At 52.7% G+C, this 27,564-nt stretch overlaps 1 protein-coding gene across 4 annotated transcripts in view; it reads right to left on the reverse strand.

Moving 5' to 3' along the window:
- Positions 1-8,009: 8,009 nt before the first annotated feature.
- RNF144A (ring finger protein 144A) overlaps positions 8,010-27,564 on the reverse strand; it is a 98,619-nt gene continuing 79,064 nt past the window's right edge. For all 4 annotated transcript variants that reach the window (XM_079111237.1, XM_079111238.1, XM_079111240.1 and 1 more), the window contains 4 exons: positions 25,121-25,328; positions 21,319-21,466; positions 17,760-17,849; positions 8,010-10,042 (listed from right to left, as the gene is read on the reverse strand). In XM_079111237.1, coding sequence (XP_078967363.1) covers positions 9,911-10,042; positions 17,760-17,849; positions 21,319-21,466; positions 25,121-25,328 — 578 coding nt within the window. In that variant the 3' untranslated portion in view covers positions 8,010-9,910. The remainder of the gene's footprint in view (positions 10,043-17,759; positions 17,850-21,318; positions 21,467-25,120; positions 25,329-27,564) is intronic.

Here is a 27,564-nt window from a genome sequence, read left to right on the forward strand (position 1 = left end):
ACCCCGCCGTGGCTTCAGTGGGCAATGCGTTGCAGAGAAGCTGCCACTGTCCTCCAGGGGTCAGGACCCAAAGGAAGGACGAGAAGGGGCTCAATGAAAGAAGCAAAGGGGAGAGAGCCCTGGGTCTCAGGGACCTCAAACAGGGAGAGCAGAGCCTCCCTGGAAGATGTAGGAAGTGCTTCATGGAGTGTTCTGCCTTTGAACCCACCTCAGGGGTCAGGAGCTGGGTTTCTAGGAAGCAGAGAGGGAAGAAGGGGATTCTGTCCTGGGGGAACAATGGCATAGAGGCAGGACGGAGCATGGAGCTCACTAGAGGCGTGGCCGCTGCCTCCTGGCCTACCTCCTGCTCTTCCCACTTCTGGGGGACACATCATGCCCTACTCCTAGTGACCCTACTGTGCAACTGGGACCTTCATCTATGGGGCTCCAGGGCACCACCTCCAAAGGTGACTTCATACTTGTGTCTCTTCAGCAAGGAAACGAACAAAAATAGATAAAGTAGAAGACAAAGGCTCTTAGTGGGAATGGTGAAGGAGACTGATTCCATCACTGGTAGTAGAGGGTCGTCAATGATATCTTTTCTTATAATTTTATTAGTTGTACATATTTTTTATTTGTTCTAATTAGTCGTACATGACAGTAGAATGCATTTATGCATTTTGACAGATCATACATAAATGGAGTGTGGTTTCTCATTTCTCTGTACGTATTGCAGGGTCACACGGGTCATGCAGTCACAAGTGCATATGAGGTAATAATGTCTGTTTCACTCTGCTGTCCTTCCTACCCCCATCCCCTTTCAACAGAAGCATCACAGCATGGGAAGAGAAAGCATTCTAGGGACGGATGGGACAAAGGAGGAGAGAGGAGCAGAAGGCAGTCAGCAGGACCCAGGGGCACCACAGGACATTGAAGAGGCGTGACCCAGGTGGGACAGAGAGTTCAGTCATGCCCAGCTTCTGAAGTGCCACCACAAGGGGTGACTGGGTGCTGAATGCATTCTTAGCTGAACCCAGGGCAGGTGGCGCTTTTCTCCATGGCCATGCATCACATGCACAAGCCCAGCACGTCCAAACCCCACCGTGGGACTGTTCCCCTTTAAGCCTGTGTGGGCCAGGCCTTCCGGCTTCCCCAGAGTGTGCATTTTTTGCAGGTGCATTTACTTATATTTTGCAAAACAGAAACTTGCTTTGTTGTAACTTTCCCTCTTTTTTGTCTGTCTTCATTGTCTGCAGCTCCTAATTGGTATTTGTAATAACTCCCAGTTTAGTATCATCTGCAAGTTTCATTAACATGCTGATTACTCCTTTGTCATTAATAAAAACATTAAATTATTATTTAACATGCATTGTGCACCAACAATGTATTAAGAGTTGTGCAGAATAGAGGAACGGATCCCACTCTCTCTGCAACCTCCTTTTCTTGTGCCTGAAAAGTTCTCAAATAGCTGAGCACAGTGGAGTTTTTGTCCTTCTTATCCTTGGTGGGTCCCAAGGGAGTCATAGTGCAGGATCTTTTGTGCTGCATGGAGTCACCAAGTCAAACCACCCCCGCTTCTCTCTGGAGAGTGAGTTTTGTTTCCCAGCCATTCACCTCTCAGCTATCGCTCTTGCCATTGATCAACAATTTATATTCTTTCAATTTCACCCCATGCCTGGGCTTCAACCATATGGATGATCATTTATTCGCTCGTTCAAGCAGCAAACATTACTCGAGCATTAACTGCTCAATCACCATGCAGCTGTTCTGGAAATGCCACCCCTTCATGCCTCTGTGCTTCCCCTTCCTTACCCCATCGCTGCCTGAAGTGACACTCCTCCCTCACTTTGAGCAGAGCACCTCCCGGGGCCCACCCTGATCCCCTGCAATATCCACTCACGCCTCCTCTGGTCCCAAAGGCCTCCTGCATCATGCCCTGGAGAAGACCACTGTTCGCACTAAATCCTGCTCAGCTCTGCCGCTCTGCACGCCTGCCAACTCGACATCAGCTTCTGCAGAGCAGGTACCTGCTGGAGAGCCACCCAGGCCACCGTGCTTGAGCAACACCTGCGTGCTCCTGATGACCTCAGGTCAAGCCCACCTCCTCCACAACAGGCTCAGTGGATTTCACCAACTTTACTTTGGTTGTTTTCAATTTCATTCTGACTCATAGTTAGCCTTTTTCAGATTGTGGGGAATGTCGATTTCCAAGGTGATTCTTTCCTACCAAGTGCCCTGCTGTTACGGAGACACTGTTGGGAAAGGAGCTCATGCTGTGGCGGTCCCTCTCAGCCCCAGCAAGGCTTAGTGAACTAGCTGCTCCCTCAGCTTTTCTGCGGAGATATCCCTCTGGCCACCACAGGCTGCCCTTGACGCGCAGTGGCCTTGGCCTCTTCCTAAGCCCTGTGTTTATTTCTACAGGCTGTGGGTTGGAGCGTGACCCTATGGTCTACCACTCACTTATTGGGTAAGAGTCTTAATGATTCTGAGTCTTAGTTTTCTCACCTGTGAAGTGAAGAACAGTGAGCACAGTAGAACTTTCCCTCCGAGGGTGGGCGGGAATCAGTTCTTCTCAACAGAATGTCGACCTGGGACGTGCAGTGGGCACTCTCTCCAGTCTGATGCTGGTCCAGAAACCCTGGGGGACAGTCTCCTGTGGTCACTGGGGTGCCAAAAGGTGTCTATGGCATTTAAAAGCACCCCTGCATCATGTGGTCTGGAGTAACCGAGCCCCTCGGGATGCCTGGAGCCGTCTCTCATTCCTTTAGTGGATGTGAACACGGGAGGAGTGGCTCTTTTGATTTCACGTGGGATTTTATCTTCCGACAGACGTAGTTCAAACTCTTCCAGGGACAGAAAGTAAGCAAGCCACCTACATGACAGAGGGATGTCTCTGCAGGCCAGTAGGCTCAAATCAGTAAAGAAGGGGAGGGCGAACTGGCAGGAGAAGGCTGGGCCTGCAGACCTAGGCTCCCAGTTCACCCTGCGGCACATGGGCCTCTCTGAGCCCGTTTTCTTACTGTAATGTGGAGACGATGACCTGCAGGCCTCAGCCTTAACAGGCCCCTGGAAGGAGAAAGCCAGGTGCTGGCTGGTAGGAGCTTCCCAGTTCTAAGGGGGATTTCTCCCCAACTATAGTGCAGCTTTTCCTTCTCTGTCTGTACACCCTCAGATCAAGCTTAATAGTCTTTTCATTTATTGAGGTGAACAACCCCAACTGACTGGCCAGGCTCCCACACACTCACCCACCCTCCTGGCAGCAGGCAGAGCTCTTCATTTGACAAGTGTTCGGTAAGTCCTGACTACAAGTCCTGCAAGAACAGGAATTGGAGACCCAGGGAAGAGACTCCATTCTTACAGTGCTCATTTCCAAATCCCAGGATAGCACTAACAACATGGTCCAACTGTCAAACACTTCTGAAGTTTACTCTCATCTGCATCTGGGGCCTTTAAAACATATTTCGATGAGGTGAGAAATTCTGAGAGAAGAGCTCATCCTTGCTGGATCTTTCCTATGTGGTGAGAAACACGTGTATGTACACTCCGCAAGGGTTTTCTCAGTCAGTGATAAAGAAATAACTAGGATAAATAAAAACAACATTTAAAAAAGACTCAGAGGAAATGAGCAAAGGACTTTTCAGAGTGCAAAACTAGAATTTCCCCATAGGGAGAATTCTATTCCATTTTTCTTGTTTTTTTTACCACTTTGTCATTTATTCTCATAAAGATCCTATGAGGTTCATTTTATCCTTATTTTCAGATGAGGAAACCAGTGCTTCCAGGCTGAGTTGCACACACAGCATCCCTTGGGCCTAGATCCAGTCCTCCCTGATGCCTTGGCGTCCGCCTCCTGGTCAAGGCCAGCTTCCTCGACACCTTGAGTGACTGGAATGGGAAGGGCAAGCAGGGAGCAGCAACTGCTGGGTCACTCTCTACAGAGCCAAGCTGAGTGTGTGACCTGTCCCAAGGTCTGGCCACTTGACTGTCTCCCCAGTGAGGCCTGCAGTGAGGTCAGCGTTGAGAGCCAGCATCAGTATAAGCACAGGTCACCTCAGTACTGTGCTTTCCCTGCTGGGCCCTGTAATTTGAGTTCTTCTTGAGATTTTATATTTGAAAACACTGGTAGAGAATTAAAAAAAAAAAAATTGGAAACAAATGCTACATTACACACATGGATCCGCTTACAAATAAAGAGCAGAATTTTGGGGGAGCAATTCCCACATGCCAGGTTAGCTCAAGGGATTGAGGTTCAACCAGTGTGAAGAACAGCTTCTTCTGGACAGCCCCCAGGTAGCACCATGCAGCAGCTGGGCCTCACCAGCCTTTTGGGACTGCCTCCCTGGGGACAGAGTGTCTACTCATGGACCATGCTCCCTCTTAGGGGCTCAGCTGTGTTCCCCGCAAAAGCTGTCCCAATCCCAGAACCTGTGAAGGTGACCCTATTACAAATATGGTCTTTGCAGATGATCAAATTAAGAAGAGGTCACCAGGATGGGCCCTAGTCCTATATAACTGTGTCCTTATAAAAGAGACACACTCAAAAGAAAGCCAGGTGAAGGTGGAGGCAGATGGGGTGATGCATTCACAAGCCAGAAAATGTCCAGGATTGCCAGCCACCACCCAGAGAAAGCTCTAGAAGGATCCAACCCTGCTGACACCTTGCCCTTGGACTCCAGCCTTCAACATGGTCAGACAGTAGATAACCTGCCTCCCAGGTTGAGAGCCTCCTGCAGCAGCCTGAGGCGGCGAGCACACTCACCCAGAGCCTTTAGGACCATGTCCCTGTGCCCCCGTGAGCCAGCCTCCAGTCCACGCTCCATCACAGCAGATCGGCGAGGGCAAATGCCACGCCAACCACGGGAAGGCCACTCCCAGGAACTCTCTTCTCCTCCTGGCTCCATGGCCAACACCTCCTCGTCTGCAAGATCAGCTCACATATGGCATCCTCTGGACAGGCCTCTCTCACCTCCAGGACTGGCTGAATGCCAGAGTTGGAGTCCCCAAAACCCACCCCGCTTTGTCCACTATAGCACCTGTACTACTCCTGAAAAATGACTGACTTCTCTGTCCCCTCTTCAGACTAAGAGCCCTTTGAAAGCAGGAGTACCACATCTTTCGCCCCCACAAGTCACCAGCCATGGAAACAACCCTCCCCTGACCTGCGCCTCAAGACACTCGGTGGATTCTGAAATTTAAATACAGGACAAGTAACTATTCCTATCCCTATTCCTGGTCTAGTTTCCTGCTAATGAGTGAGGTATACGCTCTCCTGGAAGTCCAGATGAGGCAGATGAAAATCAAGGAAACACCTGGTTGCTGGGTTCCCCTTACCGTTGGCCCTCTTTAGCTGCAGGTCTACAAGGGTGACCTCAACCAACTGTGCACTGAAAATATTCGGAACAAAATTTAAATGATTGAACATGTGAACTTCTTTCCTCATGATTTTTCTCTAGGCAAAACGTCTGTTTAGGTCTTATTAGGGTTTATGAGCAAGCTACAGATGATTTAAAGCACGCAGGGGGACTACCCAGGTTTTATGCAGACACTGCAACTTTTTATACAGGAACTTGGGCATCTGTGGGTTCTGGTATCTGCGGAGTTGGTTCCTGGATCCAGTCCCCTGCAGATATTGAAAGATGACTGTATTTCTTATTATATAAGAAGCATCCATATTTTTACTTTTATTTCAGCAGGGATATTATGATCACCGAGTTTTATGATGCTCCCTATAAAATAAGGCAGTTTTGTGAGCCCCTGTCTTTGTGGCTGGGGTAGGAAACCCTGAGCAGGAGGCTGCCCAGGCTGCTCTTCTGGTCTGGCAGCACTGAACTTCAAGAAGGCTGCATGTGTATCGACTCACCCAAGGATCCAGATCATTCTGTCATCTGAGAGTTGAGAGCACACCTAAGATAAAAGATCCCAAATGCAAAAGCTGTGTTCTCAGTGAGACAGAGCCTCTCCTGCCTGACCCGTTCACCCTCCCACCTCTAATCCCAGCATTTCCAAACTGTAGTCAGCAGTCAACCAGGTGCCTACAAAAGATGGAGCCAAGCAGGATTTTAAAAAGTCACCTGTATTCCAGACAAACATCTTTAAAAAGAAATCCCTTTGAAAGGGGGACAAACTACATAAGACACAATACATTTAAAATATGTATTGAAGTTACAAATCAAACTTTTCCATGTGATTCCAAAGTACAAAACACAACATTGAAAGGCGTCCGAACAGTTCTTTTATACATCACAGTGTTAGTGGCACAAAACCTACTGACGTTTTCAAAAACACAAACTAAATTTGTTTTTGTTTTTCCACCACTTGTCAAATACATAGTGTATACATGTGCGTGGCTCACTCATGCATGCTTTTACACAAGATCAAAACACACCCTGGCAAAGTGAGCAAAGGAAAGACAGGTCAGGCACGTGGCACGCAGCTACCCCGCAGCCAGGGCTCCTGGACCTGGAAGACAGGACTGCACACACCGGAGGAGGGCTGGAGACCACGGGGACTGAGGACCTGATGGCATGATCCCCAGGGGACGCACCAGCAATGACACTGTAACGTGGGCCCCTTCACTCCTTTGGGGGTTTTTGGCAATAATCAGTCACAATCCCTTCATTTTGCTTCTTTTCATAAGGGCCTGGGTCAATTAAAGGAATAAACAAGCTTTGGTATGCTTTAGAGACCTCCATGGGGTTATTATACATGCAAAATGTGTTCCCTTGATGATCTGTGATTCACATATGTGTGTATGTATGTGATTGTATGTACACAGGTGTGTTTATTAATAACAATGTGAGAAAACACAAAAAGCCCACCCTGGTTCTTTCTGACTCCCTAATTTTTAAAGACCACCAAGGGAACTTTTTCTCTTCTGATTTGTTACATGACTTTTGCCCTTTGGAACCTACGTGAAAAAGAGAATTTCATCTTGAAGTCATTCTTGCACCTCTGATATTCCCTCTTCCAGGGCGGAATGTGCCATGAAGAGAATATGTTCCCTTGGAAAAGGTGCCAGAGGTTCACTCTGCAGTCTGAGCTGCTTCCGGGAGCCGATTAGGAAGAACTGACTGGGCCACTGTTCATGCATCAAGGTTTGCTTCAGCTCAGCTGTGAAGTCACTCCCTGCCACCTGTACAGACTTGGTCTCCCAAGGCATCTGTGGGGACACAGGACACATGGCTGAGCCAGACAGAAACCAGGCACCTCCAGTAAAAACCTGGTAACATGGTCAGCTGTCCAAGAGCCTCAGGTACAGGTCAACCCTGGGCTCCCCACTGGTCAGCCTTACAGCAGCCGGGGTCTCTCTCTAAGGGTCAGCCTTGGGACTTAAAGGCCTCTCAATGAAAAAACAGCATGTGCAGAACATCAGAGAGAAGACCATCTGTGAAAGTGAACATCACTTTCCAACCAGGACAGATCATACTGAATAACAGAAATAAGTCTTATCTACTAAGCGCAGACAGCAAGACCCAAGTTCACACTGAGGACCATCCTCCGTGACCTATTTATGATCCACATCCGCATGGTGAGGATTGCATCACTGTAACAAGTGGATGGCATTCCTTATTGGAAAAAAGGAATCTGAGGAGGGGAAATTCAAGTTTAAGTATCTCAATGTGATCTTGGTTGCATTTACACAGGGATGGACAGTCCTATTTTTACATTAAGTCATACTGAGCAAACAAAGGCATGTTCTATACAAAAGCTCAGAGCAAGTTGATGCTAATCTGAGTGACCCCGGCTGGCCCCGGAATTGCTGTGGTCCCTACCTGATCAAACCACATGCTTTGAAGCATATTCCACACGAAGGCACAGGATGGTTGGGGCTACAGATGTGTATGATCGGGCCAGAGACTCCTCCAGGACAGGCCATACCACCCCTCTAGGAATAGGGGGTTTGAGCTCCAGCTCTGGGAATACAACCTCTCCAAGGCTCTGACTCCCACCCAGAAGATGGGGGCACTACTAAATGGACTCATATGGTAGACAGCAGCTAATCAAGGCAGGAGGGATGGGGACATCATGAAGGTCTACCCTGGGGACCACCTGCCTGCCACCCTTGACGGTCAGGTAGCTGCACCTACAAATTACAGGCTTAAGTCTCAAGTCCCCAGACCACTAGCTCATGGAGTTGTCACCGTCTCCAGAAAAGCCACTTCACTCATCTCAGCACCTCAAACTGCAGAGACGCATCAGAAGGACAGCCTGAGCTATGTTCTTATTTAATTCCTGGACTTTGTAATTACAAGAATAAATTTTGAACACAATATTGATGCAGACTGATGTTCTAAATGGCTCTTGTTTCATAAGGAAAATCAATCCTAGAGGTGAAGAGAGAAGTGATTCTGTTTCTTAACTGTTCACCGTGAAGAATAAAGAAATTTGTAGGCGAGGAAGATACACTAGGACCTGAGACGGATACATAGATGTAGAGTCAAACACACACAAAACAAGCACGTATTTAAAATGTGCTTGCAGCAAGCAAATAACTGAGATCAAAGGACTTTGCTTTTGTTTAACTCCTTGGTAGAATGCTTAGTAAGTCTTAAGAAATTCCACTATAATAAATCTACAGTATTTCCTTTTTGTTCCTGGTAAGTACATGTGGCTCTCATAGTCAATTCTCTTTAATGGAAACGCTCTCTCCACTCTTCAGTCAAGTGATGGAGTAATGCAGATCTTATTGATCCGTGCATTTCACTACCATGGGAACACTCACACAGAGCCCTGGAAAGACCCCCACATCAAAAGAGCTAAATGGAAATGGAAGTGTTTTTTCCAGCCAAGGCAAACTGGTTAGCTACAGGGCTTAGAACTGTGAGATGCATGATCTTTCAAAATAACTGAAACATTCTAAAAATGTGAAAATCCAGAAAGCTTCTGCCCCATCTCCAAGCATGCCCTGCCCCCCAGCCTCTGGCAGAAGGCTCTGCCCCTTAGGATCAATAATGCAATTTTCTTCTTACTTTCTTACTCGAAAACTGAGGCAAGAGGCCAAACCATAGTGATTCTGAGTAGAACGATCTCTTAGTAAACAATTGGTTTAGAAGACATTGAAAACTATTTGCTGCTACCTGGGTGAGAAGAACAAGCCCTGTGGGCTCTGCAGAATCACCAAAGCAGAAGGAACAAAAGGTGAATCTCAAGGAGACGTTCCTTAAAATATGTCAGTGTTTTCCAATAAATGCAGCGACACAGGAACCGTGTTTGTAACAGTACAGAGCTTACAGCATTCAGAAAGCTATTACAGCAAGTTTCAAGAAAACGCAGAGTGCATAAGGCTTTCTAAATCTCCTGAAAAGTGGTCAAGCCAGAAAAGTCGCTTAACTATAACTTCTTAAAACGCACATTTTAAGAAAGGCATAGGATGGTTCATATGCACCTTGTTGATTTTCACTACTCAGCTAAGAAAAAAGAAAAGCCTTCTAAAAAGAATCTCACTAAATGCCATTAGGAATAAAAACAGTTGTCACAAATAGAGTGCTTTTTTCAAGTTGGAATAATTGGATTCTGTCTGAAGAGAGATGTGACCTTAACAGACTTCCCTCAGCATGGCGCCATCTTGAAGCCAAGGAGGAGACGGACAACACTTTGAATGAGGTCTTTGGCCCCCACCAGATGTGCCTAGTCTACCGCCACCGGGAGGAAACAGCCTGGTGTGCTTCTGTCCACACCGCAGGTCAGGTCTGCAGAGACTGATGCTGTGGGCTGTGCCCAACCCTCGCCGGCCTTGCCTTCCCCAAGACTAGGCGACACCCCTGGGGCCTTGGCAAACGTCTCGACAAGGGTCCCTGAAATCACGGCATCCAGCCTGACACTGTGAAGCTCAATGGGGCACATAAGGCAAGAGAAATGTTTAGTGGGGGCGCCGGGTGGGTGGGGAGCCACACGTCTCGGAGGCAGGGTCTCGGCAGCACCATGCTTCCCTCTAGGTGGGTAGCGGGTCGTCGTCGCCTTTACTGCACTTGCACTTGCAGCAGAGGACGAATGGGGTGGCCAGCAGCAGGAACGGGGAGGCCACCAAGAGCAGGAGCCCAAAGCCAGCGAAAATGCCCACGACCTGGAGGAGGAGATCAAACCGCAGACGTAAGGGAGGCTGGTCCCGGGCTCCCAGGCTGCAGTGTGAGCAGCACCTCCACCCACCCACCTACCCCGCCACGCCTCCACCCACTCCTCTGTCCCTCCACTGAACCCGTCTGCTCAGCCCTACACCTGTGCGTGCATTCACCCACCAGTGCTTCCTTCAGCCACGCATACTTCCTGCCCTTCAACCCCCCATGATTCCTTCTCTGCCTTTCTCCTCCTTCCCTTCCCCCATCCATCTGTACATCCAATGAGCTGAGTTCCCTCTAACAGCCACTCGAGCCAGAGCCAGACAATGTCCCAGGTGCTGAGTATGCAAAGGTGCATGATATCTTGGCCCTCGAGAAGTGCTCTGGTGGAGAAAGACCAAGATTTAACCAAGTTACACCTCTTACAGAAGTGGCCCTCAGATTCCAGGTGCAAGGGATTCCGACCAAGAGTCACCAACATTTGCTGGAGGAAAGGAGGGTTCCCCGAGGGAGATGGCTGGGATTATGGAGATGTGGAGATGGCTAGTACGTGAGGAAGCCTGGGGTAAGGCCTTCCAGATGGAAGAACAGGAAAGACACAGGCGTGGTAAGGTAGGGAATGGCCTGACACTTGACACTGCTGAGGTTGAAAGACCAATACTGTTATGAATGCTGATTTTTGTTTAAACACATGTTTATCCCTCAGTGTGTATAGCTGCTGAAAGGAATAAGCTTAAAACATAGGCATATTGTCATTGAAATTAGGCATTGCCACTGTTCAAAGGAAAAGAGACTTGGCTTTATGACTAGCTTGTCCATCAGTACATCCCTCCCAGGCTGCAGGGAGCGCAGAATTGAGGTCTGAAGATGGAGTTAGGCCGCCACCTAGTGCTCAGAGCGGTAAGTACGTGAATGCACCGGGCATGTGTTCTAACTCCACTTTCCATGGGCCTGGTTTCTCAACTGTAAAATAAACAAATGAGCTAAGAATCTCATAGAGCCATTATCAGCTCTAAAATTATCAGGTGCTAAAGCATCCCAGATGTGTGAAAGAAAGGATGACTTGAATGAGGATTTCTCCTGAGGACCACACATGGGCATGCACACACACACGCACCCACACACCATGCATGCATGTGTATGTTCATAACAAGACTGCATTTAACATACGATGTTGTGTTGATAAATTTGATGGTGCACATGCTGAGAAACCACCACTGCTGCCCAGTCAGTGGCCTTCATTTGCAGAACATGAAATCAGCAGGGGAATCACAGTGTGCATTGGGTTGTGCTTTGCTAAAATCACCTGCACACTGATGCCTTGGGGCCCACAAGACCATGTGGAAGATCTTATTCGGAAGGTTCTCCTGAGAGCCTCAACTGTCTGGGACACAGTTTCAGTCTCCAAGGAGCCATGCACCCCGAATCCCTGACCAAATGCTCACATTCTTGCCAATCCGATGCTCTCTTATCTTCTCGCTTGGTCTATTCTGTCTTACTGTATGCTCTTTGACCGCTGGCTTACCAATCTATGCCAACTCATGGTAGGTGGGAGTAGATATCGCCAGGAGAATGCAGCCAAGAGGAAATCATGAGGCAAGCAAATGCCACGGAGGAGACAAGTCACTTGGAGAGATGCTGTAGGTGTCTGGCACCAGATCACACTAGGAGACAGAACCAGTCAGGGCCCGGAGAGGGCCACCGTGCAGGACAGTGACAGCTGCACAGGCAAACCTGAGGTCTGCAGACGGCCAGCCTCCATCGGCGCAGGACACCGCAAAACAGAACCACTGCAGCCACTGCAGGGCCCCATGCACAGCCCAGTGCCTCTCAGGACGAAGGGCAGGCACGTGGCCATGGGACCAACCCTCTGAAGAGAGGATGAGAGTGCGCTGAACAGTCTCCCCAGGGAGTTCCCCAAAGCACAATCAGGCTTGGGGAGACTCGTCCACAATCAGAGACACAGGAAAGCGAACAGAGCGCCTTTGATGCCCCGGAACTCTGCCTCAGAATACGGCAAAGGCATAGGCGTTGTGGGGGCATCCAGTGGCTGCCTGAATCTTAGTCTCACGTCACAGATGCCAGGAAGCTCTTCGAGATGTTCTGATATTTGTTTCGGAGGACAGAGCTGGTAGCCCAGGGCCTGTTTCACTGACTCATGAACAGCACTCATAGAATGGTCCTGCATGAAGGTGGCAGGAGATGAGCCCCTCCGGGAGGGACTCCTGCCCTTCGCTGGGCACAGGAGACGGCCCCAGGCAGACCTGCACGGCATGTGTGCCGCCCTGGGCTAAGACACGCACTGCCGGAGCCGAGCTGGCCTGGGCGGAAAGCCTCTCTCCTGGAAGAGGCCAGTGTCCCAAGTGTGGGTCTCCTCCAGGGGAAAGGAAATGCATGTGTCAGGGCCTCCACCTGTCCGCCTGTTCCTGGAAGGTGCTGGAGAAAGAGGCAGACACTTCCAGCTGCGGTGTTCCCTGCAGGAGGCCAGGCGACCGGCAGAGCCTCGTGGACTGATGCTCATGTGGGGGCAGCTGGGCAGGTAACGCACACATGCCCTTCTCTCCACACTGCAGCAGCCGACACAGCCCCTGCCACAGCCCCTGCCACCTCCCACCCCATCTGTCCTAGCAGGAGACCTGGGTATGGAAAATATGTCACCATGGAAAAAAATGAATCGCAGGGAAGATCCTGTTGAAAAGGTCCATTGACAAGTGTCGTGCGTCAAACCTACGGGTGCATCATACATTCAGCCCCATAAAGATAACCGAGAAGCCGTCAGTGACATCCAGGTGGCATCCCAAAAGCCCGTCGCCTAGAACAATGTCACCAGAATGCACATCTGAGGGCAGGAAGTGTTAAGGAGCAGTAGTAGACAACTTGCAGAGTGGACCAACTGTACTGTAAGGACACCACCCCTCACAGGGATCACTGGGTGCTGGACGTAGGGCGTATCCTGAGTACCGTGGAGGTCTGAGCTGGGCGAGGCCCTGAGTGGCAGACAGAAGCACTCCTCGGGAGTCCATGGCACCTGACTGGCAAGAAGTTCCAAGCCATGGCACGGTTCATACCAGGACAGGCACCTGGTCAGCTTGCAGGGTGTCCAATTACATTGCTGGTCAAAATCAGAATGTTAAGTGAAAAGAAACCACTAGAAGGTGCATAATAGAGTGGGTGAGTTATGCACAGGTACCTGTGGGGGTAACAAGGTGCCGGGTAGATCTGGCTAGGGATGAAGGCTAATCAAGGTCTAAAGAATGCGCCCAGAATGTGGTGTGGCCTGGCGGGCGAGAGAGCTGGCTGTGAAATGGGAGCTTAGAGCAGAGTCGTAAGAGACACACAGAAGGGACCTGGGTGAGCAGGGAGAAGGGGCAGCAGGGTGGCGACTGGCGGGAGTGGAGAGAGATAGCAGGCCACCACAAGGAGTCCTTCTGAGAGCTACAAGATGGAGATTCCTGCTTTCAGAGAGACAGACTAGTTAGATGTGATGTGGAGGACCAGGCATGTTCATAAGAAGCCTCCAGGTTCTGCCCCGCTGAGTATTTGACTCTGCTGCTCCAGAACTTTCTGTGGCTCCCTAGCCCTGTTCTGAGCCCTGCACACCTGTCTCCTCCTCACAGTGCTGTCTGCAAGCTCCAATATTCTGGAATCTTCATGATCTGACAGCTGCCCCTCACTTCTTGCTGTATTCCTTGACTCCCGGCCTGAATTAACCACAAGAAACAACGGGGTGCTTCCCACGTCTCACCCTGCCTTGGAGTCTCGTGCGTCCCCAGAGCTGGGCACAAGAACAGGCTCCAGCAGCTTGTGCTGCCCTGCTGGCTTCACTGCAAGCACCGTGTTTGAGGCACAGACGGTACTGCAATGTCGGGGTGTACAGAGGCGGTGGGAAGAGCCGGGAGCGGGAAAGCAGAGGGGACAGCGGAAGCCATGTCTTCCATAAACAGAGGAGTCGGAGCAAAGCCAGGGCCTTTGGGAGTGGACGTGTCCCCAAGCCACTGCCTTGCGTGCCAAGCTGCACCTGTCTGTCATCGGACCCTGCTTCCCAGACAACAGGGCTGCAGGTTCAATTCCATACTCCTTGGCATCCCCTCAGAGTGACCCCGCACCCAGCTGCTCTGCATAAGGAAGAAGCCACAGCTCCACCTTCCTCGCTTCCCACCTGGGGAGGAACCAGGAAGTACCTCCCAGCTCCTGCCCAGCCAGGCAGGTGTAGGAATAATGGCCCAGGGCTTCGCAGCCACCAGAAAGGCCAAACCCAGCAGCTACTCCTTCATCCAAGCCCCATTCCCAAAGCAGCCAGGCCCCGCCCAGGCCCAGGGCCACAGAGCCACAAAGATGAGCACAAGAACGTCCGGAGCATTTTAGGACATGAGACACCCATTCAGGAGGAGAAAGGCGGCACAACAGCAAAGGATCTAGCCAAGAGGTGGGGTCATGGGGACCGAGGCTCCTTCCTGAAGCAAGTCAAGAGACCTGATGTCTTCACACAGGATCTGGGTCTGGGTGGGACTACCTGGCGATAGCCTTGGGATTTGCAGAGCTGGGCACTGGCAGGAAGCAGGAGCAAAGCGTGATGGAAACCAGGCAGCAGCAACAGCGGGGCCCAGCAGAGCGGCAGAGAGCACGAGAGCTTTAGTCCAGAGCAGACAAGGGTAAGAAAGGAAGACGTGGCTGCAAGACCCACGTCCAGCCTCGTCCCAGAGCAGGGGGCCATTAGCACCTCCCGTGCTGGCCATGCTCTGTGAGCACGAAATAAAAATCTCACTAATACGCTGATCAAAGACCATAAGACCTGTGTGGGCTTTGCCACAAACACGAAGTGAAACTGCCTTTCAGTATTGTCCACCAGTCTGCTGGGGGCAAACCAAAGGCAAGAGGCAGTGGAGGGGGTTGTAGACTGGAGGGAACAGACGGGGTCTAGCACCAGGAGACTCGAGGGGAAACGAGGACTTTCCAGGCAAGCAACCAAGCAACCACGCGGCCTCGTTTCCAGAAACCATCCAGGAGAACAGAAGGGCTTCAGCCAAAGGACCTTCCTGTCTGTAGGGAGCAAAGCCTGAGTGCAGGCCTTTCCCCGGCCCTAGTGAGCCGCGGCCTTGTGGCCTGCTGGTGTGCCGTCCCCTCAGTTCACGCTACGTGTCTGGATGTCACCTGCTGCTTCTCCTCGGCACACCCTGCGCATGTCGAACACCGATTTGCTTGCTGTTTATGTCAAATCCAAGACTGATCTGGGATGTCCTATGCTGCTTCTTCTGGGACTGCATGACTTGGGAGCTCCAGTCACCACAGGAGAGCACGGTCTTCATGCACTACCTTCCCAGGAGTGAGAGATCCCTGAGAAGGGCACTGTCCGCTGCTGCAGGGCTCCAGGGCCACCTAGCTTCTCAGCAGCACAGCTTGCAGGGAGTGCCTGGGCTGAGACGCTCTGCCAACTCCTGACAACTTGAGGGAAGGATGGGAAGGGTGGTTTTCTGTGGGGTTCAGTGTTCCTCAAGAGCCTCGATCAGTGACCGTGACTGGGAATCCCAGCTATTGAGGACCCGGGAAAGCAAGCCGCTCACTCCTAGTGAACAAACGGTGCAGATGGCATGTGGCCTGGGCCGTGTAGACAGGGAGATGCTCTCCCTCTCCCTCAGGATGCCTGCTGTTGGAACTGGCCGCCATGCTGGCAGGAAGCTCAGGCCACATGAAGAGCTCCAGCCAGGGCCCAGGCAACAGCCAGGAGCAGCCACTACCTTCATGGTAAGTGACTGAGCTGTCAAAGAACTCCCCAGCCTCAGAGCTGGCCCGCTAATGTGAACTGGGGCAGAAATGAGCAGTCTCTACTAGGCCTGTCACACCACAGACTCAACTGGGAACGTTAGGCCAATATACCCGGGACGCTTGTTTATTATCCAGCAACAACAGGACAAACCCGGAGCAAGTTGGTTTCTCCCAGGGGAAACTCAGTTTCTCCGTGGGTAGAATGTCAGTCGGACAATGTGATTTCCAAGACCTCACCTTGCTGGGACACTGAATGTTTCTGCTGAGGTGCACACAACAGCCTCTGCTCCTGGAGTGGCCATGCAGATGCAAGAAGCCCCATCAGCACTTGCGTCCCCTCTAGATGCCGCCCAGGCAAAAACAGGTGCAGAGAAGGACCTGGCACACTTATGGCATCCTACACTGTTTGAGAGGGTTTCTATGGGTTGAATTGTGTCCCCCCAAAATGACATGTTGAAATCCTAAGTCCCAGTACCAAGGAACTTTCTTTGGAAACAGGGTCTTTGCAGATGTAATCAAGTTAAAATGCAGTTACCAGGATGGGATTCAATTTAGTTTGATTGCTGATCTCATGCAAAGGAGGAATTTGGACACAGAGACAGACACGGGGAAGAGGACATGAAGCCCCAGAGGGGGCAGGCAGCACGTGGGGACAGGCTGGAGTGATGTGCTCCAGCCATAGTGCCACGTGTGCTGGCAAGACCCAGCGCTAAAGAGCAAGGGAGGGCTGGCTACGGGTGTCAGAGAGTGGCCGGGAGACACCCTGACCCTCACTTCTGGCTTCCAGAGCAACTACACATTTCTGCTGTTCTGAGCAAGCTACTTGGCAGAGCTCTGCTAAAGCGTCCTGGGCAGACTCGCATGGCAGTGGGGAGGTGAGCCTTCAAGCTGTGCATGTCCCGAGGAGGGCACATGCCAACAGCCAAAACCAAATCTCCTGACCAGAGGGCAGTAAACGTAGTCGTTGGGCCTTGGGCCAGGTTTGCCTCATCACTTCTTCTGCATATTTCTGGACAGGAAATAGGATGTCCTGGAGGGTGTGAGGAAGGAGGGGCAGCACAGAGAAGCCTGCAAGAGTAAGGGGTCTTCCCCTTCTGTGGGCCACCACAGCTGGGGATGTACTTGACCCCACACCCACCCAGGATGAGCTCATCCCAGCCACCATGTCTTCAAACTTATCCACATTGAACTTGGTAAAGCTCCACTTTTTTGAGATGTGGATTTCCTGGTGGCCAGAGAACCTGATATGGCCATGTGTACGGTCTCTATCATCTGTTGCTTGTTCTGAGCTTGATGAGGATGGACGTGAGCTTTGGCTAATGTCAACCCTGGGCACCATGGCTTGGGGCATCCCAAAGGCACCTGCATACCTGTCCGCAGCCTGGGCTGGGACCAGCACTAGGTCAGAGATGTGAGCAGCCACTGGGAAGGGCTGTCTCCAGGGTCCCCTTGGGCAGCCCAGGAAAGCAACAGGCAGCCTGCACTATGGAGAAGATGCAGTGTGCAGCCAGGCATGTGGGACCCCGCAAGGATGCCCTGCGTGACGGAACGGCTTCCTAGATTCCCACTGCGAACACGCCCCACGTGAAGCGCACCACTCCAGGGTTTCCAGGGCACTCAGCATTCACGCAGGTGCCACTGTCCTTCCCTGGCTCCCTGGGCTCAGGCCCTCTCTGGAAAGCTTTTGGTCAGGCACTACAGAAGGACGAAGGAAGGACAGTAGATCCTGACCCACACTGAGTAGAAGACAAGCAAAAGAGCCATCGTGTGCTAAAGGAAAGGTGTGCTCAGTCACAGTGTGGCCAGGGCAAACACTGGCCCGAGGCCCTGCAGGAACTGTACTACCACATTCCCAGCTCTTCACCAGCTGGTCAGGCTTCTAGAACACACACACACACACACACACACACACACACACACACACCGTGTCCAGGTCAAAGGTCCAGGCCAGCCGTCTCTTACCTGTGTCCGATGCCAGATCACAGAGGCCCGAGAGTGGCCCAGCTTGTTGCGGCAGGGTCCCTTGTCATAATGTATCAGGAGGAAGTCATCCTGAGAGAGGCAGAGAGAGGGTGGCAGTGAGAGGAGGGCTCAGTTCGCTGGGCTCTCCACCTGAGCCACGTCTCCTTTTCCTGACGCATAGCAAACAGGGACAGGAGGACAGGCATGCTACACACCCAGCTCCAGTCAATGCTCTGGGGAGCAGCCCAGAGGCAATGGTCATCTGGCACGCCAGAGAAGTCCTGTGTTAGACATTCCCAGATCAAAGCAGGGCCTCCCTGGGCACAGAGGTCATCTCCTGAGCTTGTGGGAAAGGCTGGTGGCGACACTGGGCTACTGAACAAGCGGGTCAGCTGCTACTCCCCAGAGCTCTGGGGCCTGGCCGTGCACCGTCCACAGGAGCAACCCAACCCAGGCTCGCTCCAGAGATGAGAAGGTTTGCCTCCCTTCTGGTCCATCTTTGGCACCGGCTTCTCGTCTGAAGGTGCTCTCTTTTGACTTAGCGCATTATGATTTTTCTTACCTAAGAACCAGCTAGGAACAGGGACCAGCCTAGGAACTTCTACCCACAGTTTCTCCAATGGTACAGAATGAGCAAACTCCTCTCTTGGCACTCATAGAAACATCTGGTCAATTCCCCACCTAATCTCCAGCCAAGGGCTGGGGCCTCCCTGCTACACAGCTCAGTGCTTGTCATCCAAACCTCCATCAGCACCACTGAGGCTGGACTCTGCAAACCTCCGCTTCTCCATGAACAGGAGGCCCTTCCCACCCAGTGCTAATCCAGGAAACAGTTGGGAAAATGACACCATGCACGGACAATGCTGTCCACTCATATAACTGAGGCTGTCAACGCCCTCCTTCTGAGAAGAAGCAAGTAACCTCAGGGCCCGTGAAGCTGAGACAGGAAGTCAGGGAGAGCTGGGCATGAGCAGCTGCCTCTGGCCCCTGAAGCCCCTCGGTCAGGCAGGGTGCTAAGCTCACCTTCCTCTTATCTAGAGAAGGGTGCCAGCCTCTAGTGTGCTGACCTCAGAGGTCAGCCTCCTGCAGTCTGCATGCATGGTGCTGTGGCACTGAATCCTGGCTGTTACAGTGCAATCCCAAGAAGCCTTCAGAGGCTGGCCTCACCTTCTTGGCCCAGATCCTCTTTTGTGAAAAGGCAGGAGGGACAGATGAACTCACAGCCTCTTCCAACCACACTGTCTTTAATACAGCCATGCCTGGCCTCTCTGTCCACTTAGAGCGCTGTCCCTGCCCCTTAGGAGCGAGTAGTCCTTCCCTTCACCCCAACGCAAATGCACACACACCACTGGCTCAGTTCAGGTTCCAGTCACACATCTCCTCTGCCCAGACAGCCTATCGTGTCTCACACTACAGGTTAAGATGGCTTTGAATCTGTTTCTGAAACACAAACCAAACCGCATGGCACTACTCAGTTTAGAAGTCTAATGATCTCTGCCAGCAACAGTGGGGTCTGCACACCAGAATCCCCTGGAAATGAAGGCTCCCAGGCCCTCAGATACAGACCCACAGGTCCATAGCAGGACCCAGTCCAAACTCCCTATGGGATTCTGGTCCAACCCGTCCTTGGACAGCTGTTTGGGTCAGTGCACAGGCCCCTGTGCTGGAGGCCAAAGCCTTTGCTGGCACACAGAAACCTTCGTGGTGACCTGACTCACTGGTCCAGCATTTCTGTTCCCTTCTGTTCCCTTTGCTGAGTGCCTTCTGGTCTTCGGTCCTGGGCTGATACCCGCCCCCACCTGGTGCTGTGCTGCTGTCCCCAGCTGCCCGTGTGGGCTTCACCCACCATGGCTGCCCTTTTATAAAGATGCTCTGGTGTCATGTGCCAGGGAGAGGCAGGGTCCTCCAGGTCAGGGCTTGGCTGCCCTCCCGACTGAGAGCTGCCCGTGCTCAGTGCAGGTCTTGAGATAATAAGGACAGTTTATTTAAGATGTGCTTTCTTATCCCCTGACAAAAGCACTCTGAACGGGTCCCATGGTCTAATTTAATTGTGATTTTAAGCTTATTGATGAAGCCCTTGGGCAGAGCGCAACCGGCAGCTGGCAGGAATCTAGCAGTATTTCTGTGACAAGGAATATTCCTATTGATCAGAGATGTCACTCAACTTTGGTGGCACCAGAAACAACAGGCATGTACAGACATTCAGTCAGTCAGTTGCACAAGGACGAGGACAGAGGCTCCCGGCAGGTCCTCCTGTGAGGCTAACAGTTCCTGTCCAGCTCTGGCATGCAGCTGCCTGGCCCAGGCATCGATGACAGGTTTTAGAACTTGAATGGCCCGAGGCTGGACGGTGGATGCTGGGCCCCTCCTTGCTAGCCAGGGACTTAGGGGAAACACCGGTAGCTTTCCTGGACTTTCCCTTGAGGAAAGGAAATCATAGTTCCAACTCACAGAAGGGCTGGGTGAGTTCCGTAAAGTGGGTCTGCAGAGCTGACTGGGCCATGAAAGGCCCTCCTCAGCACTCACGGACCATCTAGCCTGCGGACCTGAGAGGACCAGCCCCTGTGAGCGGTGGATGGAGGGAAAGTGCACCTGGGGAGAGAACCAGGCAGACTCCCTGCTGGGGCTGGGCAGGAGTGTAGGAGAAGGGTCCAGCCACCTGCAGCTCGAGGCCTCTGCGTGCATGGCAGTGTGCCTCGCCAGAGACCCCTCTGAGGAGAAGAGCTGAGGGAAGCCCCTGTTGCGTGGGCCAGGCTCAGGCCTCCCAGCCGTGCACTCCTGACCTCGTCTGAAACCACTCTGAGTGTCCTTCAAAAGCTGCCCAAACAGAATCTGCTCCTTCAGAATCTGCCCTGTAGGGTCACAGGGCTGTTTTACAGCAGCTCTTCGATCTGCAAAGAACAGAAGTTCATGGTGCGGCCGTGAAGAATGGAAGCCACCAGCACCCAGCACTTGGCCATCCCTGCCTCTGTGTGCCCTTGCTAATCTGCTATCAGTCCCAGTACACACTGAATATTTGTGCCTCCCCCACTGATAGCCACTGGCAGAAGCCCTAAGCCTCAGTGTGACAGTGTCAGGGGGGCCTTTGGGGGCGATTAGGTTCAGATGAGGTCTTGAGGGTAGAACTCGGCATGGGATTAGTGTCTTTCAAATAGGAGGAGACCAAAGCTCTCCCTCTCTGCCATCTGAGGACACAGTGGGAAGGTGGCCAGGAAGGAGCCCTCACCAGGAACGGGGACTGTCTGACCTGTCCTGGACCCAAAGGTCTGTTCATGCCACCTGGTGTGCAGCCCTCTGTAACAGCAGCCGAGCCGATCAGGTGGCACCAGAGGACCAAGGCTCCCAAACACTCCCTTAGAGCCAGGCCAAACCCAAGCCTGTCCACGCTTCCACACCCAGCACTGCTGAACGAGCCACCTGCACACCGTGGCTCTCCCTGGGTTGACATTTCCACGAACACAGGAGAAACGTCCACCACTGTCACTCCTCGCCTCCAGGAACAACCTCCCAGCCCCCCCCCCGGCCCGGGCTGACCCTCAGAGCCGCAGGCGGCACTCACGTCCAGGGACTCCAGGCAGTACCAGCAGAAGGCGTGCTTGCAGCTCTTGCACATCATCTGCGCGCAACCTTCGTCTCGCTCGATGTAGACTTTGCACTTGGGGCAGCGCTTGATGGGAGCGTCGTCCCCTTCCATCTTGAAAGCAGAGCTAGAGGAGAAACCTCGTGAGGAACCTGTGCAGAGGGACCCCCAGGGACCAGCAGGCCGCAGGGGCCAAGGGGGAGCACGGCTGACCGCGGTGACCGAGACCGCTGGTGAGGAAGTGAGAGGAGTCGAGGAAAGGGGACTTCAGAGAACAAGTAACCAGGACGCTGACTCAGCGGGATCGAATTCAGATGAAAGAAAAAACCAGTGCAAATCTAAAGGTAGGTGTGCCGAGAAAAAACAAGAGGACCGGGCAAAAGGCTTGGAGGGAGGTGGCCGAGTGAGGGTGTCAGGGTGACGTGTCACATGCTTATTCCTGTACTCGGGCTAGTTTCCAAAGGCTGACAATAAACTTCGAGCACTTTGCTGTTGTCGGGAAGAATTAAGCCACGGGCACACGTAAACACAGACCATGTGCTTTGGTAGCTCTCGATGGCTGTCTTACAGACTCTTTTCCTGAACCTTCTGGTTGGGTCTGCAGTGCCTGCAGCATGAAGGGCTTGGGTCTGGGGAGGTGCAGCTCTCCTATAGCCAGCTGTGTGTCAGCTCTCCAAGCCTCAAGCCTCACACCGGTGTGAGCATGAGACAAGGTCACTGAGGGCCAGGGCACAGGAACCATCCTGCTGTGTGAGGAGACGGCTACCCGGGTAACGACTTCGTGTGCTGGTGAGGGGGCAGCACAGATGTTCAGGCACGGCTGGTAGGACGCCCACCCCATGCTATTAATTTAAAAAGATAACTTGAAAATATTCATGAAGTATCTTGGAGAAAAAAGCACAAATGCTAAGTGGAGTCCCCACCTCTGACGGGGTGTCTGAGGCAGTGCCTGGACTGAGCGTACCAACTCCACCAGGAGAAAAACGGGTTCCCTCCATGCCAAGCATCCATTCATGAGTTTGCCCACTGAAGCTGAGCAAAGGCTGGCATTTTGCAGGCATCCCGGCTAAAGGATCTCCCCAAAACATCAGAGTCTGTACGGGGACGAGAATCACTGTAGTGTGACTCATCCGGCTCTCAGCAGTGAACTGTCCTCTGCACTGAGGTGCGTGCCCAAGCTGAATGGGCGTCTGTTTTGTCCACTGGTAGAAGGTGATAGGTCACGAAGTTCTGGAGAGAAGCTGTGCACCCTTGCAGCAAGGAGCAGACAAACCTAGCTGGGCTAACTTGGCCTGTCTTCATGGCCTCCCCTTCCCCAAAGCAGACTAACCTGGCCACCGGCCTCATCTCGAAGGTGTGCAGAGGACCAAGAAGTTTGCATATGCCATGCGCAAAATACAAAGGCCGGGACACATGGACTTGCAGTCTGTGCGATGACTGCAAGATGACCAAACTGTCTCTGGCTCAAATTCTTTAATTTACAGGCAAACTGCAGATGGGACTGAGCATGCATGAGGTTGTCCTAGCAGGAGATGGGACAACACATCTACAAATGCTTCCAACAGGACTGGCGAGATGGAAGAGCACAGTGGAGTTGATCCTGCAAAGAATCTCAAGTCTTGAGGCACCAAATCCAGGGACTGAGGCCAGTTATCAGACTAGCTAGAACTGCTCTGGTGTCAAAGCTAGGTGGGACCTTAGGGTAATAAACCAACATTCTCATGTGGCCCGCACCCTGACATTAGCAGAAATGCCACGGGCAGAGGCAAGACCACTGGAGGCTGTTGAATCTGCTTGGGGGGATGTTCAACAGCAAAACAGTGGGGATAGGCACTGTGTTGGGCCTGAACACACACGGTACAGACATCGGCTTCACATGATTCCTGGTATCAGGACCCAAGATGGAATTATTATTAATAACAAGTTTAGTACGACTCAAATGAAAAATTAATTAAAAAAATTAAAAAAACAGGAAACACTAATGGGTACAGCTGGTCAGGTGAGGAGAGAAACCTGGGCAATGGAAAGATTTAACCTAAAAAGAAAGAAATAAAACAAAACAAAAATACTACAGCTAAGTGTTCTCAGTTATAAATAATAATTAACAGCCTCATTTGGGGAGACAGGAGGGTGTAGAGAGGACTGGGTTTCCCCACAAGCCTCCTCCCTGGGTGGTGGCTGTGGCTCAGCTCCCACGTGGGAACACAGGCTCAGATTCCCCAGAGAAGCCCCAAAATCCAATGTTTATGTGAAATATCCTGATTTTTAAATTTTCACAAAATGAGACCCGGGACTTTGGATCAAGTCACCCTTGTGGAATGAGTTAAATGAGGCCATAAAATCAGGGATGGAGAAAACTGAGTCATTGGGCCCCAAACATTAGCTGTTTCCCAGCCTAAGAACTGCCTCCCCACAGAAACCCGAGGCCTGGCAGCCTCCGCCCCCCACCGCCCACCTGTGGCCTGAGCGCTTCCTCCCCACCTGCTCTTCCTGCTCGGGATGGAGGGGCCACGCGCTCTCATGCAGACACCTGACTGCTTCCTGGGCAGACGCCCTGATCTGCCTCCTCCTCACTTCATCCTCAGCTGGAAATCAAGCTCTCCCAATTGTTTTTAATCCAATCAAGCAAGAAGTGTGTTTCTTCTAGGACCCTAAGTCTAGGTGAAGAGATTCTTGCTGCTCTGAGTGCCAGATGCATGCCAGCTCAAAAAGGTTAAACGGGCACAGACCCTGCCCTGGGAGCGCAGCCTACGGGAAGGATCAGCCATGGAGACAGATGGCCTACGACAGTGTCCAGAAGGGCCAGTGCAGACGATCTGCAGCAGGAAGAGGGTAGAGTCACAACCCTGTGCTGGGGACGAGGGAGCTCAGCAGAGGGCACATGAGCCATGTCCGAAGGGTGGCAAGGAGTCTGTGGGATGCAGGATGGTGATGAAGGGGCACTGAAGACATAGAAACAAATGTGCAGACAGGAGTGGGCCAGGGAGGGGATGCAGGGACAGAGGACCTGTGGCCGGGGCGGGGTGAATGGGCCCCCGAGAAAAGAGAAGGGAAAGAGGAAGACAGGGAGCTGCTGGGGAGGACTCCTTGTGGTGGCCAGCGGGCAGACATGGCAGTCCTCTATCCATCAGGAACCTGACCTCTCTCCCGAGCAGGGCCAAGTGACAGCGCACATTTTATTAGGGGAAAAATACCCAGATATTATCAATTTCTATGGCTCCTTCTACCAGATTTCAGGGTATAAGAATGAGGCTACAAAGTCTACCTGCACAAAGAGCAGGGTCACCTGGCTGTGAGGGGACGGGGCCAAAGCCCTGCGTGCTTCCACATCCTCCCAAGGATGTGTTAGTTCCAGGGAGACACGACTTCCTTGGCTTTGGGCAGCTGAAAACCTGGGTTGGTGATCCATCTGGGGTCTATGCCACCGCCCACCACCCTGGGTCCTGTTCCTACACCTCTGTTTAGGAGTCACTTCAACACTGCACTGAGGAAAAGCAGCAGGCACAGCAGGACTCGAAACCCTGCGCGGTGACAACTGTCTGCACGTTTGCCCTGCAGGCCAATAGTGCAGAGTGTGGTTCTTATGAAGTCTTACATTGTCAAAGCCTTGGCTGGTCCCTAGCAAATGGTTCCCAAAACTCACCCATCAAGCAAATAACTGCGGCCTCAAGAAGCAGAGAGTGCGCCGAGGCGGATGGACGTGCAGCCGCGACCCCAGGGCGCTTGCCTACTCCCAGCCTGCAGCCCCCCAGCCTTCAGGGTAGTTCGTGGCCAGAGGTACCTGGTTTCTCCGGGGAGGAAGGTGATGGGCATGGTCTCTGGGCAGCCTTGCCCAGGGTGCCAGCGGGCTCTGCAGGAGGAGCAGAACTCCATGTCGCAGGCTTTGCACTGCACCAGCTGGGGGGTCTGCAGCCCCATGTCCTGGAGCTGGCACACCGCCTGGCAGCTGGATGCGGGGCACCAGGTCCGGCACGGATCGAAGAGCACCTCTAGCACAAGGAGACAAAATGGGAGAGTCAGACCCAGAGCCAAGGGGGCCTGGCAGGCTCAGCCTGGAGCAGTTCCACTGGGCCCTGCCCAGTGTGGGGAGCAGGAGGTGTCCCGCTAAGGCAGCCAGACAGCTGAGCCCTGGCAACTCTGTCCTGCTCCCCCAGCCCCTCCAGCCCCTCCTGATCTCCAAGCCTGTTCCTACGGTGCAGCAGATTTCCAGACACCCCAGGTGTCCTTGGAGATGCTGCCCCTGTACCCGGAGCCAACTGGGGCCCCCAGGGATGTCTGCTCACCCTCCAGGCCAGGCTCAGAGCTCTCAGGCCCTGCACTCTGGAGAGCTGTGCCCGCCTGTCACTGCAGGCATTGCCTGAGTGCTGGCACCAGGATTCCTTGTCTGCCCCAAGGACACAGCTTCCTGAAGTCAGGCCTGTGTCCTCCTATGGCCTCTAAACCAGCCTCAGGGCTTTGCAGTCTGCACTCAAGTCACACTTGTAAAGGACAGAAAGAAAGGAGGAAGAGCCGGTGTCTGAATTAGATGGTTCATCTGCCTAACACTGTCCCCTTCCCAGATTTAAAAAAGCCACAAGCTAAGTACTGAGTCAAATGAATCCTCTGCCAGCAGAATTTCACCCCTAAACGAGAGCCCCAGTCACTAAGAAGCCTGATTTAATGGAATTAGTCAGGAAGTTTATTTTTAAAGACAGGATCTGCTGACCCTCCTATTCCTTCGCATCCTTTTCCAAAAAATGCATTTATTTAAACAACTAGTCCGGGCTGCCCTTTGCAGTAAGGCTGGTTATTCACTTCATCCCCTCCTGTCCCGGAAGACACTGAAGTCCCAGTGAGGGGTAGGGAGGGACGGCACAAATGCCAGCATTCTGCCGAAAGGCGACCAGAGGCCGGCAGCTCTCCAGGGAGGCTGCGGGTGCCTGAGCCACTCAGCAGGGCAGGAGCTGCGGACTCCTTGAGAAGCAATCTTGGGAAAATGGAATTTTGCTGAGGCCACTTGGAAAGCAACGAAAAGCCCTTGCGAACTTCTCAGCCCTGTGACTGGTGGCCAGATGGGTTCAGCTCACCTTCATGGAAGAGGGGAGCTGGACTCACTGGGGATCTGCAGCAGGCTGGGGTGGAGGGGCCCAGACCTGAGCTGGACACACTGGCCCCGGACAGGCAGCTACTTAGTTACTAAATCCCTCGCTGCCCTCCTGACTGTGCCCTCCTGTGGCCAACCCACTCCTCAGTAAGCAGGCAGCCAGATGCAGGTACTAGGTCCTGCTGGACATCACCTTGATGATGACCTCATCATCTAGCACAGAGGCTGGGACCCTCTGGTAAGGGCCAGGCAGGGATGACTGAAGTGTTTGTGGCCATGGGGTTTCCAGGGCATCTGCTGGGCTTTGCCTTGGGAGTGAAAAGTAGACATGGGGACAACCTATAAACAAAGGTTCCAGAAAACCATCATGACAGTAGCTGGGCCAGGCCGCTGACCATGGCTGGCCAAGCACTGACCGGACAGGACTACCTCCTACCTTTCATAACCAGGGGAATCAACCAAAGGCACAAAGCTACCGCCATGACAGGGCTGGCAGGAAACTAAGAACTTGACAGTCCAGGAGCTGGGGAACCTGTTGTCACTCAGATGGCATTCATTCATCACCGTAACTGAAGCCCTCCAGGTGCCCGAGAGCATGGACCAAACCAGCTCCTAAGCAGCTGACCGCTTCACCGTTTGTGGGGATTCCAGCTCTCAGGTGCGCGCTCATGTGGAGGCACAGCCAGGTAACACAGCAGGCAGAGGGGGTGCCCCGGTAGCTGGGGGGCCTCGGCGCCCCTTGCCACTCGCAACAACTCAGGACAGCACGCAAGGCGACCCAGGCAGCTGCCACAGGAAGGGGACTCGCTTGACTGGTGGCCTCGTGGCCCTGACTCATACCTATCCCTCTGCATGTGTGGGTGAGTCCAGCCAGGACCCTGCCTAGGGACATGTCCCCACCTGCACAGCTGTGGCACAGGCTGCAGGGTGTGGGTGCTCACACACCTGCCGACACAGGACACAGGAGAGGGGTCCTTACCTGCTCCTGCCTCTCTGCTGCAGTGGCAGCAGGCCCAGAGCAGACTGTCTGCCTCAGACACTGGCCCCACGGCACACCCTGTGCTCTGGGAGCCCCTGACAGCAAGTCTTCCTGAAGCTGGCCACCTCTCCTGCCCTTCCAGAACAGACACCTCCCACCCCAC

This window comes from Sciurus vulgaris, assembly GCF_902686455.1.
Source record: "Sciurus vulgaris genome assembly, chromosome: 14".
Taxonomy (NCBI): Eukaryota; Metazoa; Chordata; class Mammalia; order Rodentia; family Sciuridae; genus Sciurus; species Sciurus vulgaris.